The sequence below is a fragment of the Nelumbo lutea genome, chromosome 1 (genome assembly GCF_056320005.1).
Source record: "Nelumbo lutea isolate HS-2025 chromosome 1, American lotus-T2T, whole genome shotgun sequence".
Lineage (NCBI taxonomy): Eukaryota > Viridiplantae > Streptophyta > Magnoliopsida > Proteales > Nelumbonaceae > Nelumbo > Nelumbo lutea.
The window spans coordinates 206656893-206672651 of NC_142684.1; the positions used below are offsets into that span (position 1 = coordinate 206656893).

The window sequence follows — 15759 nt, forward strand, 5'->3', positions numbered from 1 at the left end:
TCCATGGACATATTAGAGTGATAATGATCAACTAAAAAAAATTTGGGCAGTTAAGTAATCACAGCAAGTAACAACCTTAAAATCTGTTTGAACTGAAAGGCATCAACTGGTAAACTAGATAATAGTGCACAGAATTTCATCTTAAGATGTCTTTTTGTGGAAGATCCTAAGTTTATGTTGCTCCCACATTGACCAAATGACTGCCATGGAAATGGAATACCAAACTAATTTACCCCTATGAATAAAATAGCTTTGCAAAGCTTAACTGTTTCTTGAAAACATCAACTTATATTGAGGTCATTTAGAAGGTAACCCAGATTCTCCTACTACTTGGGCAGTAAGAAATAGGAGCTCAGCAGTTTCTAAACCATGGTGACAAGAGATGTACCTAAGCTCCTGAATTGTCATGCCTTAATGAGTTTATCCTTCATGAGACACTTTCTTCATCTGTTCTACTATTTTTTCTCTCTAAAATGAAGCAAGAAAACAGAACTGATATCAAGCAGACTAAAGGTAAGCATATTACCCAAAATTAAGAGCCTTAATTCATACCATCAAACTATATATAGAAATCCGAAAACATATTACTTCTGATTAGTTATTATTTCCCACTAATCTATATTTCTTATTATCCAAGACAGAAACCAAGGTACTTACCTAGAAGTGGTTGGCAATATTCATCACTGTCTTGACTCTCATGTTTAGAAGGAGTAACTTTCTTTTGGAAATCCAAAGACAAATCTTTAGGAACTTGCGAAGGTAATGCTTCTTCATAACCCTTTAATAATATTTCCATGCCATTACAACTTCCTCCAATTGTCAAACTTTCATTCTTGATGGTCACAATATCCTTAGCCATATTACATCTAAGGTCTTCCCTGGCATCCTGCAGCTTCACAATGATAAGATTTGAACCACAGAACAAACAAGGCATAAGTATAGAAACATTCTTACATTTAAAAATGCAATCACTTGCTCCATGAGGGATAATGGGACGCATTCAAACTCCGATTCCTTCAACAGTATGCAGATAATGGTTTAGAAACCTTAAAAGTCAATAAAACCTTAAACGTCAATAAATACAAGAGGAAATAGTTGAGTAGATATTACATTATTATGCTAATCTACACAATTCTAACCTCATCTCGAGCCGTAAAAATTCCAGCAGGTATAGTAGAGGCCTTGGGACTAAATGCATCTAGAAATCCCTCCATTGATGCTCTTAACCTGAAAGAATGGTCAATTAATCAAATGTCAAGGGCAGTGGAGTAATGTCTAGTTGAGAAATAAACAAATGTTAGATCAAGGAAGGATCTATCAAGGTTCATGCCTCAAAGTACAGGACAAATTCCTCACAGCTTGAGTTGCCTTATGTTAAAGTTTCAGCCCCAAATGTCAGTAGAAGATATACTTGTTGAAAGATTGAATCAAGACATAGATATATTACTTTTCTAACTATTTAATTTGTCTTAGCTAACAATATCTAACACACTTGGAGATTTCTAAATTCTAAAACCCTTCAATTATTTGATTTCTCATTAAGAGTTATTCTAATATGCATTGAAGATCATATTTAGCTAATAAATTATCCATTATCGGTCAAAGAAAAAAAATGAAAGGCATACTTTATCTACTTATTCCGACACAAATAGAAAATTCTTCCTTACTAATCTAATTTTTTAATGCCTCTTCCCTTACTTTAAATCATTCTATTCAAAAGAGACAAATAAGAGATCCAAACATGCCCAAAGTCAACTCAGATACAATTGAATGATACCTCATGCAGTCAGAATTTTTCATTAAATATGATTTTAAACTCTGGAAGCACTTTTTCTCCAAAGGGACTTCAGAAACATCAGAATCCAACTCAGGTACCAACTTGCAAAGGACATGATACACTAGCAACTGCAAAAGAAAGCCATCTAGTAAATAAAAAAGAATCATGAGCATGTGCATGACATGATAAAGACAAAAATGATCATAACAAATTAAAACAAAATAAGAGCTAACCTGAGTAAACCCACGTAGACTGTGGTGGTGAGAGGTTAACAAAGGAATTATAGGAGGAAGTAAGTCATTCAAATGTCTAAACTGAAGAAGCATTTCACTCGTATGGAGGATAATATTAGCTGCTATAAAAACATACGAAGAGAGCGCCTGCATTTGAAACACAGTTTGTTATTAAAGTGGGAAAAGAATGAAGTCATTCAAACATGATATTTACCTGCGTCCTCATATTGTAGTCAAGGAAAATAGGAATTAATTGCTCCCGGACCTGTGAAAGGTGCAAAAATCAGATTTTACTGATATGCATGAATTAAAAATTTCTTTTGGAATCATAGGGCATTTTCTTCCAACAAATGCAACTTCATTTAAATAAATGTGGAATCATTTTTGATAATTTCTATGTGTTAAATTATGATTGCATGTAAAGATTATATTAGTATAAGGAGAAAGACAAAGGATACAAGGCCAGAGGTCAGAGCCCGGAAGATCTAAAAGAGACAAAGCCAAGTCTGGGAATACTTTGAACCCAACAAAACAAGTGGTTCAGCTTTGTATGAAAAGGATATTACCAAATATTGATGCTGGCTATCCACAGTCTTGGGAGGAGTGGGCTCGATAAAGAGCTAACCTTAAGCATTTTCCTACATGAAGTGGCTGTTCTTAGTCTTGAAGCAACATTCTCACACTTGTCAACCTGAGATTTTACTATTGCACCAAGAAAGTGGTTTGACTTGTTACATGAATCTTGTTTCACCATTCCGTTCTGTTCAATGCATGGTTTGCAATATTGGTGATATTTGGTAAAATTTCTCTGAAATTTCCTAATTATTGTCAATATATCAGCAACATTTCAGATTTCGTTGATAGACTATCTTGACAGTGTAGCCGGCCATAGATAGGTGAAAGAGGAGAGAAGAGAAGAGAAGAGAAGAGAAGAGAAGAGAAAAGAGAGGGTTTGCAATGCAACAGTATTGGCGGCGCCAGTGTTTATTTAATATATATAGGGCGACAGAAAATAACAAGGGAAAAGACCCTTGTGCCCCTGAGTACAATAACAGACATAACAGAAATAAAAAACGAAATAAAAACACTTTAATTTGGACAAACAGGCCCTAACAACTGCAACTAAGTTATTCTAACATTATTCCAACACTCCCCCTCAAGTTGGAGCATAGATGTCAATCATGCCCAACTTGTCACACAAATCTTTGTGCCACACATGATGAAGACCTTTGGTGAAGATATCTGCAAGTTGCTCTTCCGAGTTGACATATGGTGTGCACACTTCTCCACTTTCAAGTTTCTCTCTGATAAAATGCTTGTCCACTTCAATGTGTTTCGTCTTATCATGCAGAACTGGATTAGCAGCAATATTGATGGCTGCTTTATTGTCACAGTAGAGTGAAGTAGGATTGTTTACTGCAAAACCCAGTTCACCTAACAGATTTCTTAACCACATGGTTTCTGCAACCCCATGAGCCATCGCTCTATACTCTGCTTCAGTACTGGATCTAGCCACCACACTTTATTTTTTGCTTCTCCATGTGACAAGGTTTCCTCCTACAAAGGCACAATAACCACTGGTGGACTTCCGGTCATTGACTGCTCCTGCCCAGTCTGCATCAGCATATACTTCCACTTTTAAGTGACTGTGTTTCTGGAACAACAAACCAGCTCCAGGAAACTTCTTGAGATATCTCAAGATCCTCTCTGCAGCCTCAAAGTGAGTTGTCATCGGGCTGTGCATGAATTGACTAAGGACACCCACTGCATAGGCAATATTAGGCCTGGTCATAGACAAATACAGAAGTCTCCCCACGAGTCTCTTGAACATCTTTACATCTTTCAAAAACTCTCCCTGACTGTCTCCCAGATGGTGATTAGGTTCAATAGGTGAATCAGATGGTTTTACCCCCAACTTTCCTGTATCTTCTAGTAGATCTAGTACATACTTCCGTTGGGAAATAAAGATGCCCTTGTGAGAGCGGGCAACTTCAATTCCAAGGAAGTATCGTAGGGGGCCTAGATCCTTCACCTCAAATTTAGTGGCTAAGAATTTTTTTAGTCTTTGGATTTCAACCTCCCAATCTCCTATGATCACTGTCATCCACATACACAATAAGAGCTGCAATTTTACCTTCACCTCTTTTTACAAACAAGGTATGATCTGACTGGCATTGTTTGAATCCCATTTGTTGGACTGCTACATGGAACTTACTAAACCAAGCCCGAGGTGATTGTTTCAATCCATATAGGGACTTTTTCAGCCTGCACACCTTTTGTTCACTGCCTCTGGCACAGAACCCTGGGGGTTGGGTCATGTACACCTCCTCTTCCAAGTCACCTTTCAGGAAGGCATTCTTGATGTCCAATTGGTGAAGATCCCAGTCAAGATTTGCTGCCAAGGAAAGGAGAATCCGGATGGAGTTCATCTTCGCTACAGGGGCAAAAGTCTCTGCATAGTCCACTCCATATGCCTATGTGAAGCCTCTTGCTACCAGTCTAGCCTTGTACCTTTCAACAGTTCCATCAGCTTTGTGTTTCACTGTGAACACCCACATGCACCCCACTGGTTCCTTCCCTTCAGGAAGATCTACCAACTCCCACGTACCATTTTTATGTAAGGCATCGATTTCTTCCTTCATTGCATCTGCCCATTCAGGTTTTGACAAAGCTTCTGCCACGGTCTTAGGGATGGGAACACTATCCACAGAGGAGAGGAAGGCATGGTATGAGAGTGAAACATGCTCATAGGACACAAAGTTAGAGATAGGATGATTAGTGGTACAAGATCTAACACCTTTTCTCTTAGCAATAGGAATATTAAGATCATTGGGGACATGTGAATCAACATTTAAAGGAGCAATGGGAGCAAGTGTACCTGGCTGATGAGACGGATCTGCCTCGGGTGAATCCGATGATGTTGGTTGCATAGTGTCCGGCTCCACGGCTCTTGAACTCTGCTGGCTCTTATGACGACGATGGAAAACCCGAAACGGAGGAGGATCGGGTAAAGGAGGTAGTTGAATATGAGTCGTCGCCTGTTTCTCCTCAACCCTACTCTCCCCCTGAGGAGAAACCGAGAAGAACGGTTGACTCTCAAAGAATGAGACATCAATGGAAACATAGTACTTGCGGGCAATGGGATCATAGCAACGATACCCCTTTTGAGATGAAGGGTAACCAAGAAAAACACAAGGAATAGCCCGAGGGTCAAGCAAACCACGAGTAGGTGAGAGGTTGTGGACAAAACAACGGCACCCAAAAACACGCATCGGAATGGTGGACAGCGGGGCTGTAGGGAACAGGAGCTGATGTGGGGCCTTATACTCTAGTAGCCAAGAGGGCATGCGATTGATGATATATGTCGCACACAATACTGCATCCATCCATAACTGTTTTCAGCCACACCATTTTGTTGGGGTGTCCTGGCACAAGAGCTTCACTGAAGTGACCCACTCGAATTAAAGAACTTCGTGAGATCACTATGGAAATATTCCTTTGCATTGTCCGACTGGAAAATATGAATTTCCGTTTGGAACTGAGTGAACACCATGCGTTGGAAATCTTTCACAATTTGTGGCACTTCATCTCGAGATCGCATAGGATAAACCCAAGTGTATCGAGAATAATCATCAATCAGCGTAACAAAATACTTATAGCCATCCGTAGTAGGTAGAGTAACAGGGCCCCAAACATCAAAATAAACAATATGAAAGGGAAATTCAGATCTTTTATTTCTTAAAGGTAAAGAGCTTCTACAATGCTTACTCAACTGACAAGTTTGACACTGTAACTGACTCACTGACAAGGATTCAAACAACTTTGGGAACATAACTTTTAACGACTCAAAAGAAAGATGACCTAAACGACTATGCCATAAATAGGCCTGACTCTCACTCGACGAACTTGTGGACTCAGTCGCCACTAGACCAACATTATTCTCCAACACGTAGAGACCATCCACCATGCTTCCTCTACCAATTGTCTTCCCCGAGGTCAAATCCTGAAACACACATGAAGACGGAAAAAAGGTGACTGAGTAGTTCAAAGAGTAAGTAATACTACTAATGGACAACAAATTGATAGGTAATTTCGGAACATGCAGGACATTTGGAAGAGTAAGGCCAAGTGGGAGAGATATGGTGCCTCGGCCAGCTATGGTAGAAAAAGAACCATCAACCAGTCTTACCTTATCTCTCCCAGAGAGAAGGTTATATGTCTGGAACAAATTTGACTTACCGGTCATGTGATTTGAGGCTCTGGAGTCAATAATCCAAGGTGAATCATTAGTATGAGATGACACATGGAAGGCTGTGGCATTACCTGATGTAGACGCAAATGAGGTAGGAGTAGGCCCAGAATCCACCTAGCGGAGAGTCCTACCATACAATTCCAAATGTTCACGGAAGGAATTGATAATATCTTCCTTAGGGTCAGAACCGGGATGTCTCTTCTGAGTTACAGAAGGACTAGTCTCTGTCGATGCCAGATTAGCTGAGTTATACCTTCTTTGATTCTGTTGGCCTGGTTTCTTGCCCTGATCCGGTGCTGACTTCTTACCCAAATCCTGTGCCCATTTAGGTTTTCCATGGAGATCCCAACATGTATCTTTAGTGTGTCGTGTCTTCTGGCAGTGAGTGCACCAAAACTTGCTTTTATCTTCTGTTTTTTTCTGAGTGTCACCCCTTTTAAAACCACCTCCGACATTTGTATCTGAATTTCCCCCGACTGCTAGGGCAACTGACTCCCCTTCTACACCATTCATCACACTTCTTCTGCTTTCTTCTGACTGCACCAAGGCATACACCTCCTGAACTGATGGCAAGTCTTTACTACCCAAGATCTGTACCCTGATGGACTCATATGACTGATTCAGCCCTAGGAGAAAGGCAAACACGCGTTGCTGTGATACAAGTGACTTATAGGCTTTTGCATCTTCATCACACTTCCAATTCACGTTCTGATAGTGATCAAGTTCTTTCCATATTGATGTCAAATCAGAATAGTACATCGAGAGACTCCTCTCCCCCTGCTTGCAAGTAGAAGATTCAGCTTGTAGTTGATATATCTTGGCATAGTGTCTCTGTTCTGAATAAGTGGACTTCGCTTGTTCCCATATCTCACAAGCAGTTTCAGCCCACATAAAGGTCTTCCTTACTTGTGGCAGCATTGAAACCAAGAGCCAAGACATCACCATACTGTTCTCTTGGTCCCACCTATCATGCTCAGCACTTCCATACTTCGGTTCCTTTACTCTCCCATTGATGTATCCTATTCGCCCCCTAGCAGTGATGTAGAGTTTTATCCCCCTAGACCACTCAAGGTAATTCAGGCCATCAAAGGGAATGACAGCCATGGGAAAGCTCATATCCATTCCCCCACTCACTCCATTGTGGCTCCCTGAGATTTCTGAAGTAGCAGAATTCTCAGTCGACATGGTCAAGCAGTTACTCAATCCCACACACCAAATTTATGACCCCTCCTTACTCCACAAAGCAATGCTCCACTCAGTTCACACCCACACACTAGGGTTTACCAACCAGATTGTGCACAAACCGTACCAAATTCTGGACAAAACTGAGGTAATATTCGGCAGTTTCAGACCTGCCCATCAGAATTCTAGAATGACTAACAGCCACTAATCAGCAGGAGAGATCCTTCTTGCTTATGGTCAACTCAAACCATTGAAAAGACAGGTCAGCATTGACCTACAGGTGTCTTAACACATCAACAGGATCACACGATCCAAGACAACTAGGGTTACACAGGTTCGATAGCATTCAGCCGCCCCAGATTCATAGGGTTTTCACTCGGCCCATGATCAAGGAGAGTAAAGAGGAGAAAATTAGAGGGAGAACTGTACCAGTCGTAGCTATTCTGTAGTCCAGAATCAGATTTCCTTTCTGCTAGTCTGTTCGACCTATTCTTTGGGTTGATCGATCTTCTCTTGACAGTAGGGTTGATCAGTCTGCTCTCTTTTAATCAGTATTCCTGCTCTGATACCATCTTGACAGTGTAGCCGGCCAGAGAGGTGAAAGAGGAGAGAAGAGAAGAGAAGAGAAGAGAAGAGAAGAGAGGAGAAAAGAGAGGGTTTGCAATGCAACAGTACTGGCGGCGCCAGTGTTTATTTAATATATATAGGGCGACAGAAAATAACAAGGGAAAAGACCCTTGTGCCCCTGAGTACAATAACAGACATAACAGAAATAAAAAACGAAATAAAAAACACTTTAATTTGGACAAACAGGCCCTAACAACTGCAACTAAGTTATTCCAACATTATTCCAACAGACTATACATTTAAGGTTTAAAATTTTAGAATATTATTAGAAACTTTCTGATATTTCATTTTGTTTTTGATCAATTACAGATTCATTTCATTACTGAAAGATGAAAGAAAAGTACAATAGTAGGGGAGATAAACTCTCTTAACTCCCCCAAGGAGAAAGAAAGATTACAAGATAGCCCAGAACAACTGATTGGCACACCTCTTTACCCACTGCACTCTCACTGTCATCCTGAGTCAACCTCTTGAAAGTTCTTTTTTATTCAAGTAGCTCCACATGCTCCTCTCCTCCTTTTGTAGACAATCTATTGCTAGCTTCAAGTCTCCCTCAATTATTAACCTCTCTACATTAATCTCCTTAGCCTTTATGGCACCTTCCAAGACAGCCAAAACTTCAGCTCGAAGTGAATCTCCTTCCCCAACTGAGCCTAAAAACATAGCAATAATTTCACCCATCTCATTCCTAAAAACCCCTCCAATGCCTGAAGGGCCAGGGTTCCCTTCACCGTTTCCATCAAAGTTCAGCTTTATAAAGCTGGGATCTGGAGGAGTCCATTGTGGTATAGTGACCATCTTGTCAAGACCTGAACAGGCCACTTCCTTCCAGTTGTTCAACAATGCTGAAGTGGATATGTCTTCAAATAGCTTCAGAGACTTCACCCACTGTATTACCCTTGTCGTAATTACTTCAATTATTGCCTCTTTGGATCTTTCCTTATCAGCAAAAATTCTTTGATTTCTTTCTTCCCAAACTGTCCAGCATACTGCAGCACTTGTACATCTCCATAAAGTCTTCCCCCTTTTCTTTGTACAGCAAACCATAGCAGGACCAAAAAGGCTTTGAACTTCTGGTGGGGGAATCCATCTGCAACCAAACAAAGAGAGAAACCATACCCAAACAGAAGAGTCAAAAGGACAGGAAATTAATAAGTGAAAGCAAGACTCACCATCAGCTTTGCAAAGAACACACCAGTTAGGGGATAAGCACCGAAAAGGCTTCTTTCTTTGAAGGAGATCACAAATGATAATACTTCCCAAGGAGGATTCCCAACAAAAAGCCCCAACTCTAGGTGGAACCGATTTACCCCAAACTTCTTTAAAAGGAAAGGATTGCCCAACAAAACCAGCAACTGTTAAAGCTCTAAAGAAGGAAGCACAGGAGAAAATATTGGAAGAAGAAGGGGTCCAAATACGTGAATCCTCCTTTGCAGGGTCCAAGCAGACACCTTGCAAGATATGAAGAAGTGACAAAAGGTTGTTTAGATCTGAATCCCTGGTTCCCCTTCTGAAACCTAGATCCCAATCAAGCTCGAAACCTTCGGCAAGAGAAGAAAGGAAGTTGGAAACCTATTTGTTCTTATAATCAGAGAAAGGTAATTCTTCTTCCAAGAAGCTAATCTCTTTGTGTCTCTCTCCAAAACTAGGATCAGAAGTTGCTATTTCTTGGATTGTCCCATAATGGAAGGCCCAAGTAATTTATAGGCCAAATTGATACTTTACAACCCAAGATAGTAGCACAATCTGACATCTCCCTTGCATCCATATTCACACCTACTACACAACTTTTATCAAGATTAATCTTCAGATTTGACATTTGCTCAAAGAGTTGGACCGCTAGCTTCAGATTCCTTACCCATCTAAGGTCACCCCTTCGCAAAAAAAGAATCGTGTCATTAGCAAACTGCAAATGTGTGATAGGCACACTATCCCTTCCCACTCTCCAACCTCTCACCAGGTCCCTAGAATCTGCTTTTTGTATTAACCTCCCCAACACATCAGCTACCAAAGTAAAGAGAAAAGGGGATAGAAGGCCGCCCTGTCTGATCCCTCTAATGGCTGGGAAATGATCAACTACACTCCCATTCACCAGAATTGAGTAGTGGCAAGTCCTCAAACAACAACGAATCCATTTACACCATTTCTCCCCAAAGCCAAAGTTCTTCATAACTTCCACCAGAAAGGAAAAATCCACCAAATCGTACACCTTCTCCATATCTAGTTTGCAAACTACACCCATCTTTCCATTTCTTTTGAAATCCTCAACACTTTAATTTGCAATTAAGATCAGATCAATTGTCTATCTTTCACAAAGGCTCCTCGGTTTGGGGAGATGATAGAGGAAAGCACGGATCCTATTCTTCGAGACAACACCTTTGCAATGATTTTATATATATAAACTATTCACCAAGCTAATGGGTTTGAACTCTTTTGGATAGTTTGCTTCTGCTTTTTTTGGGATCAAAGCAATAAAAGTTGAATTCAATCTAGTTAATCACTCCTCTCCCAAAAACTCATTGAAAATCCTCAATAAATCCTCTTTTACAACATTCCAACAGTCTTGATTAGGGGAGTAAATGGATTAAATTCGAATCGGATTAGGCAATATCCGAATTCGAATCCGATTAAATATTCAAATATTTGAATCGATTGGAATGTGATTAATTAATTGTTTTGGATTATTAATAAATATATAACATAAATATTTTATTGATATAAAGTATATAAATATATGAATTATTTATATAACTTAATTATTATATATAAATTATATAAAATATTTTATATATTATATATAAGAATTAAATAATCGGTTGAATTCGAATATTTATCAAATTGAATCAGGTCATATATGAATTCGAATCCGATTAACTATTTGGTAAGAATAGGATATCCGAATTTGACCAATTAGATATTCGAATTATCCGAATTCAATTCGATTTGTCGAATATCGAATTCGAAATCGGATTTTCGAATACCGTTGACACCCCTAGTCTTGATAAAAAGCCATTGTAAATCCATCTAGTCCTAATGCTTTAGCTCTATGCATTGAGGAAACTGCCTCCTTTTTCTTCCAATTCAAAACTCCTTTCCAACCAAACCCTATGCTCTTCTGTTATTTCTCCTATCCAACCAAAACTGCCTTCTTTATTTCTTCTTCTACTGCTTGCTGTCACATGGAAAAATTTTGTATTTCAATATCCTTCCTTTAACCACTTGTGTCTAGATTTTTGCCTCCAATTTATCTCTTCTTTAAACAAAATATTTTCCAAAAGTCTCCTCAGAGACCACCTCTACTCTTTGTCACCAACCCCAAAGGTGCCCTCAGCTTCTTTGGCATCCAAGGCTACGATCCAGTTAATCAACTCTTGTTTCCTCTTCTCCAACCTCCCAAACTATTAACCGTTCCACTCCTTTATTTTCGTTTTTAGGTCCTTCAGCTTATGATGAAACTTCATTCCTTCCCAATCTACTCTTGGGTTGCTACCCTCCCACCCTCCTTGACTTTCTCAAAACGAAAAGGAGCTAGACCCCTCCCCCTCAAGTCCTCCTCAACTAGGGAAATAGGCCAATGATCGGAAGTAACCCTAGGTAGAGCTTTTAACCATTGCTTTAAAAGGCTTAAGCCTTGAGGCGTGAGGCGTACGCCTTGAGGTGAGGCACTCAGATTTTGCCTCAAGGCTTAAGCCTCACAACTTTGGTTTGAGGCTTAAGCCTTTGTCAGAATGAGACGTAAAAAGGCATAAGCCTCAAATATCAACGTTTATTTAGTGATTCCATGCAAAAAAAATACATATTTTATGTATTTTTTATAGTTCAAAATGTATAGAAAAATCACTTTAATAATTATGGGCCAAATAAAAAGAATAAAAAATGAGAAACTAATAGGGAAAATCAAGTTCTATTAGTTTATATTGGTATTTTAGCTTAAGAGAGTTCAATCCAAAAAAAAGGGCCAAACAAGTTATTAGTTTCTCTTGGATAAATCAAGTAGATTTTTTTCCTTAATATTCTAATTTAACATCCCAAGTTTGTTGTTTTTGTCATTTATTTTCCTCATGGATTTATTTTTTTATTGACTATAAATCTAATGCTCATTATATAGATGATGATTCATATGAATAATTTCGTAAGATTGCATTTTGAAACATAAAATGTAAAACACTTATTTTATTTTGAAACATAAAATCTAACATAATTGTTAGATGATTAATTATTATTTTATTTAATGTTTAAAAGTTAAAGATTGTTGCTTATAAACTTCTACTTTATGAATATTTGTACCTTCCATTATTCTAACTTGATATGTTATATGTTAGTTTTATCATTTATAAATTTTAATTACTTTCTTAATTTTTGAGGCTTGTGCCTCAACTACGCCTTTAGCCTTTTAAAACATTGCTTTTGACACCAGATCCCCCCAATGATCCTCCCAATCTCCTGTGAATAGGAATCTATCAAGTTTAGAGCAAATTGGGTTAGCCTGTAAATTGGACCAGGTAAATTTGTTATGCAACAAAGGCAGCTCTTTAAATCCCACAACATTTATGAACTCATTGAAATTCCTCATACTAGTAGTGACTCTCAGCCTATCTTTATTGGTCTTCTCAACTAACCTGATCACATTAAAGTCCCCCCCGATACATCAAGGCCCCTCCCAAAGTCCCCTGATGTTTCATTTAATGATCATAGTTTTTTTTTCTAAATCTTTTCCTAAAAGAACAAATGAGGATTTGGTGATTGAATTATTGGTTTACCATTTTGATACGACTCACTAAGTCAGTATAATTCAAAAACAAGTAGGAGTACCACTACGAAAGAGGATTCTTAATCTAATGAAAACATATAGTGACAGAAAAGACAAAGTCAAAATGGAAAGTAAATAATATACATAATAAAGAGAAGATAGATAAAAGACTAAAAGGGAGAGAAATATTGAAGCCTCTTAATCTTTTCTATTTGATTCATATTGTTATTTGTCATGGTTTCTTAGCTTTAAATGTGCAATTATACTTCTAACATTTCCTTTAAGGTTTATTAGCAAAGTTCATTTTTTAGGAAATTTTCTTTGGCTTTTTATATTTTCCAAATATCTATGAAGTTAACAAAATGCCCCCAAAATTTCCCCACTATATGGAAAAAATGTCCATTAATATTGAAATTGCAAAAGATGCTTCAGTGCCATGTCTGTTATTAAATTATGACTCTTCATTTCTTTTTTTTTTATTAGTAAGAAATATTTTAATTAATAACAAAGGGTTACAATCAGTTGCCAGGGTGAGACCCGAAGCACATGTAGTGTGTCTTTCCTTGAAACAATGAACCTAGACCATTTTCCAGTTATGCCCTGGACCTTGGAGACTAGTGGGCAAAACTAGAAAGTTACACCTAACCCCTAGACTCGATTATGTACTGCACTAGGTGTTGGATTAGGCTATCTTTGATATGCCAATCAATGAGATCCTTCGGGGGTCAAGACTTAGGTATGTTGGGGCAATTTGAGAATTTACTTGAGTGGGTGATCATAGTGATAGGATCAGCCCCTTTGTTGGACAAAGTGAATGATCGGGCACTGTACACTCTCTGATGGAAACCAAAACTACCGGCAGTCGATTTCAACCGTGTTTGAGATTCGTTTTGCAAAATATATTTATATGATATATATATATTATGTTTTAAGAAAAATGTTTTAATTCTTGGGATCCATCCAAGTAGAGAGTGCAACACTATACCTTGCAGCCGAGGGAGAGGTCCTCTCTTGTCAGGCAATGTTTGATCATTAAGGGCTGAGAGGTTAAGTGTAAGACCATTTAGGGCTTTTATACCTGATGGGCTAATCTCACTTAAGACCATTGTCCTTGGGCCTTCATAAGATGGCTGGACTCAATGACCATTTAGTGTAAATGTTGGGCCCATTAAGAGTCCATATCGATGGACTCAGGGGTTCACTGTATTTTAGCAGTGAATTCAGCTAGGCTTTGTGACAGAGGTTAGGCTGAACCCATATGGCTTTTGTGAGGTCAACATTAGGGTCCCATGCCATACAAAGAGAGCCAAGTTAGCCAGCAATTAATAAAGGGACGTGAGCTACCTGCTTAATAGGCCTAAAGCCCAAAGATTAATTGGATTAATTAGCATGGGCGAATTTGGGTATGGATATGGGTTTGGATCAGCAGATAAGGATAAGAGGATAAGTCTTATCCACTTAAAGAGTCCAGATCCAAATAAAGATTTGGATTAGGAAACTCCTAATTAGATTATGAGATCAACTCTTTAAGATCTATATAAATAGAGGTGGGCGAACTGCTCCAAGTTTACAGACTGCTCTCGGTTCTCCCTCTCTCCTTCTGCTCTTGCTGCCCTAACCCTAATTCGACCTCCATTCTTGAACTGATAGAGATCAGTTCTGATTCTGATTTTTTGCAAGAAAATATCAGAATAAACTCGTGCTCATATCCCTTGCTTGATCCAAGCTGTTGGATTGTAGTTCTTGCTAAAGGACTGCATTGCTGAACCTGCTTCATCTCAAGTTGCGCCATCTTCAGTGGAAGCGGGTTTTGGTACCCTCTTTGGGCATGAACACCTACTTTGGGAGCTGCACGTGTGAATTCCATATCAGGTATTGCTCTCCCTTTCTTTTGCTTTCGGATCTAGTCCGGTTTGGTTCAAGAACGATCATTGAAAAATGTAGTTTCTCTAAAACAGGGAATACGATTCCCGGAAGGGAGAAAATAAATTTTTTGAAATTTCGCCCAGCCACCCTGCACGATTCGGTTATCCATATTCACTTATCACACAAAAGTCCAGATGCACCCCTCTGTTTTGCCCAACCTGCTCTAATTCTTTAGGTGACATCCTCCCCAATCTCTCCCTTGTTATGAATTATTGAACCAAGGTAGTGGAAATGGTCACACTGAATTATCTCTTGGTCTCCAATCCTAAGTGTATTACACTCTTATTATTACTTAAGTTTGCATTTAATCGTTCGTTAGTTTCATCAATTAAAACAATGTCATCCACAAATAACATGCACCATAAGACTTCTTCCTGAATATGGTTAATTGATTCATCTATGATCACTATAAATAGATAAGGGCTAAGTGTTGAACCTTGGTGAAGACCCATCATAATTGTAAAACCTTAAGTCTCTCCAATTGGTGTTCTAACACTAGTTGTTGCCCCCTTAAGATCCACTATATTATCTCTTTAAGAACTCTATCATAAACCTTTTCTAGATCAATGAACACCATATGAAGATCTTCTCTCTAAACTTTTCTATCATTCGTCACAAAAGAAATATAGCTTCCATGGTTCATCTCCCTAGCATGAAGCCAAGTTGGTTCTCTAGTACACTTTTTTCAAGTTGTAATCTTTGCTCAATTATTCTCTCCCAAAGTTTCATAGTGTAGCTCATAAGTTTAATCCCCCAATAGTTATTACAACTTTGTATATCACGTTTGTTCTTAAATATAGGCACCATACTGCCGGTTGACATCATTTGTTTCAATGACAATTCGCATTATATTAATATTACAAGTTGGTACCAATGTGAACCCAATCTCTTCATCTATTCATGCTGATGCAAAGACAATAGTACCAGCTGATATTGACAGGCTGCAAGATGGAGTTAGCAGGTTTACAAAAGGCCTATAGTGAATAGAAAAAGGAATGCTAGAATCTAATAA

At 38.7% G+C, this 15759-nt stretch overlaps 1 protein-coding gene across 3 annotated transcripts in view; it reads right to left on the reverse strand.

Moving 5' to 3' along the window:
- LOC148880596 (tRNA/rRNA methyltransferase (SpoU) family protein) overlaps nucleotides 1-15759 on the reverse strand; it is a 127021-nt gene that overhangs the window by 3622 nt on the left and 107640 nt on the right. For 2 of the 3 annotated variants that reach the window (XM_088962550.1, XM_088962549.1), the window contains exons 26-31: nucleotides 2225-2275; nucleotides 2011-2157; nucleotides 1778-1905; nucleotides 1140-1227; nucleotides 955-1014; nucleotides 658-886 (exon numbers count right to left, since the gene is read on the reverse strand). In XM_088962550.1, coding sequence (XP_088818676.1) covers nucleotides 658-886; nucleotides 955-1014; nucleotides 1140-1227; nucleotides 1778-1905; nucleotides 2011-2157; nucleotides 2225-2275 — 703 coding nt within the window. Of the gene's footprint in view, nucleotides 1-303; nucleotides 469-657; nucleotides 887-954; nucleotides 1015-1139; nucleotides 1228-1777; nucleotides 1906-2010; nucleotides 2158-2224; nucleotides 2276-15759 lie in introns of those variants that run through there. The other variant, XM_088962551.1, reaches the window with a different exon arrangement.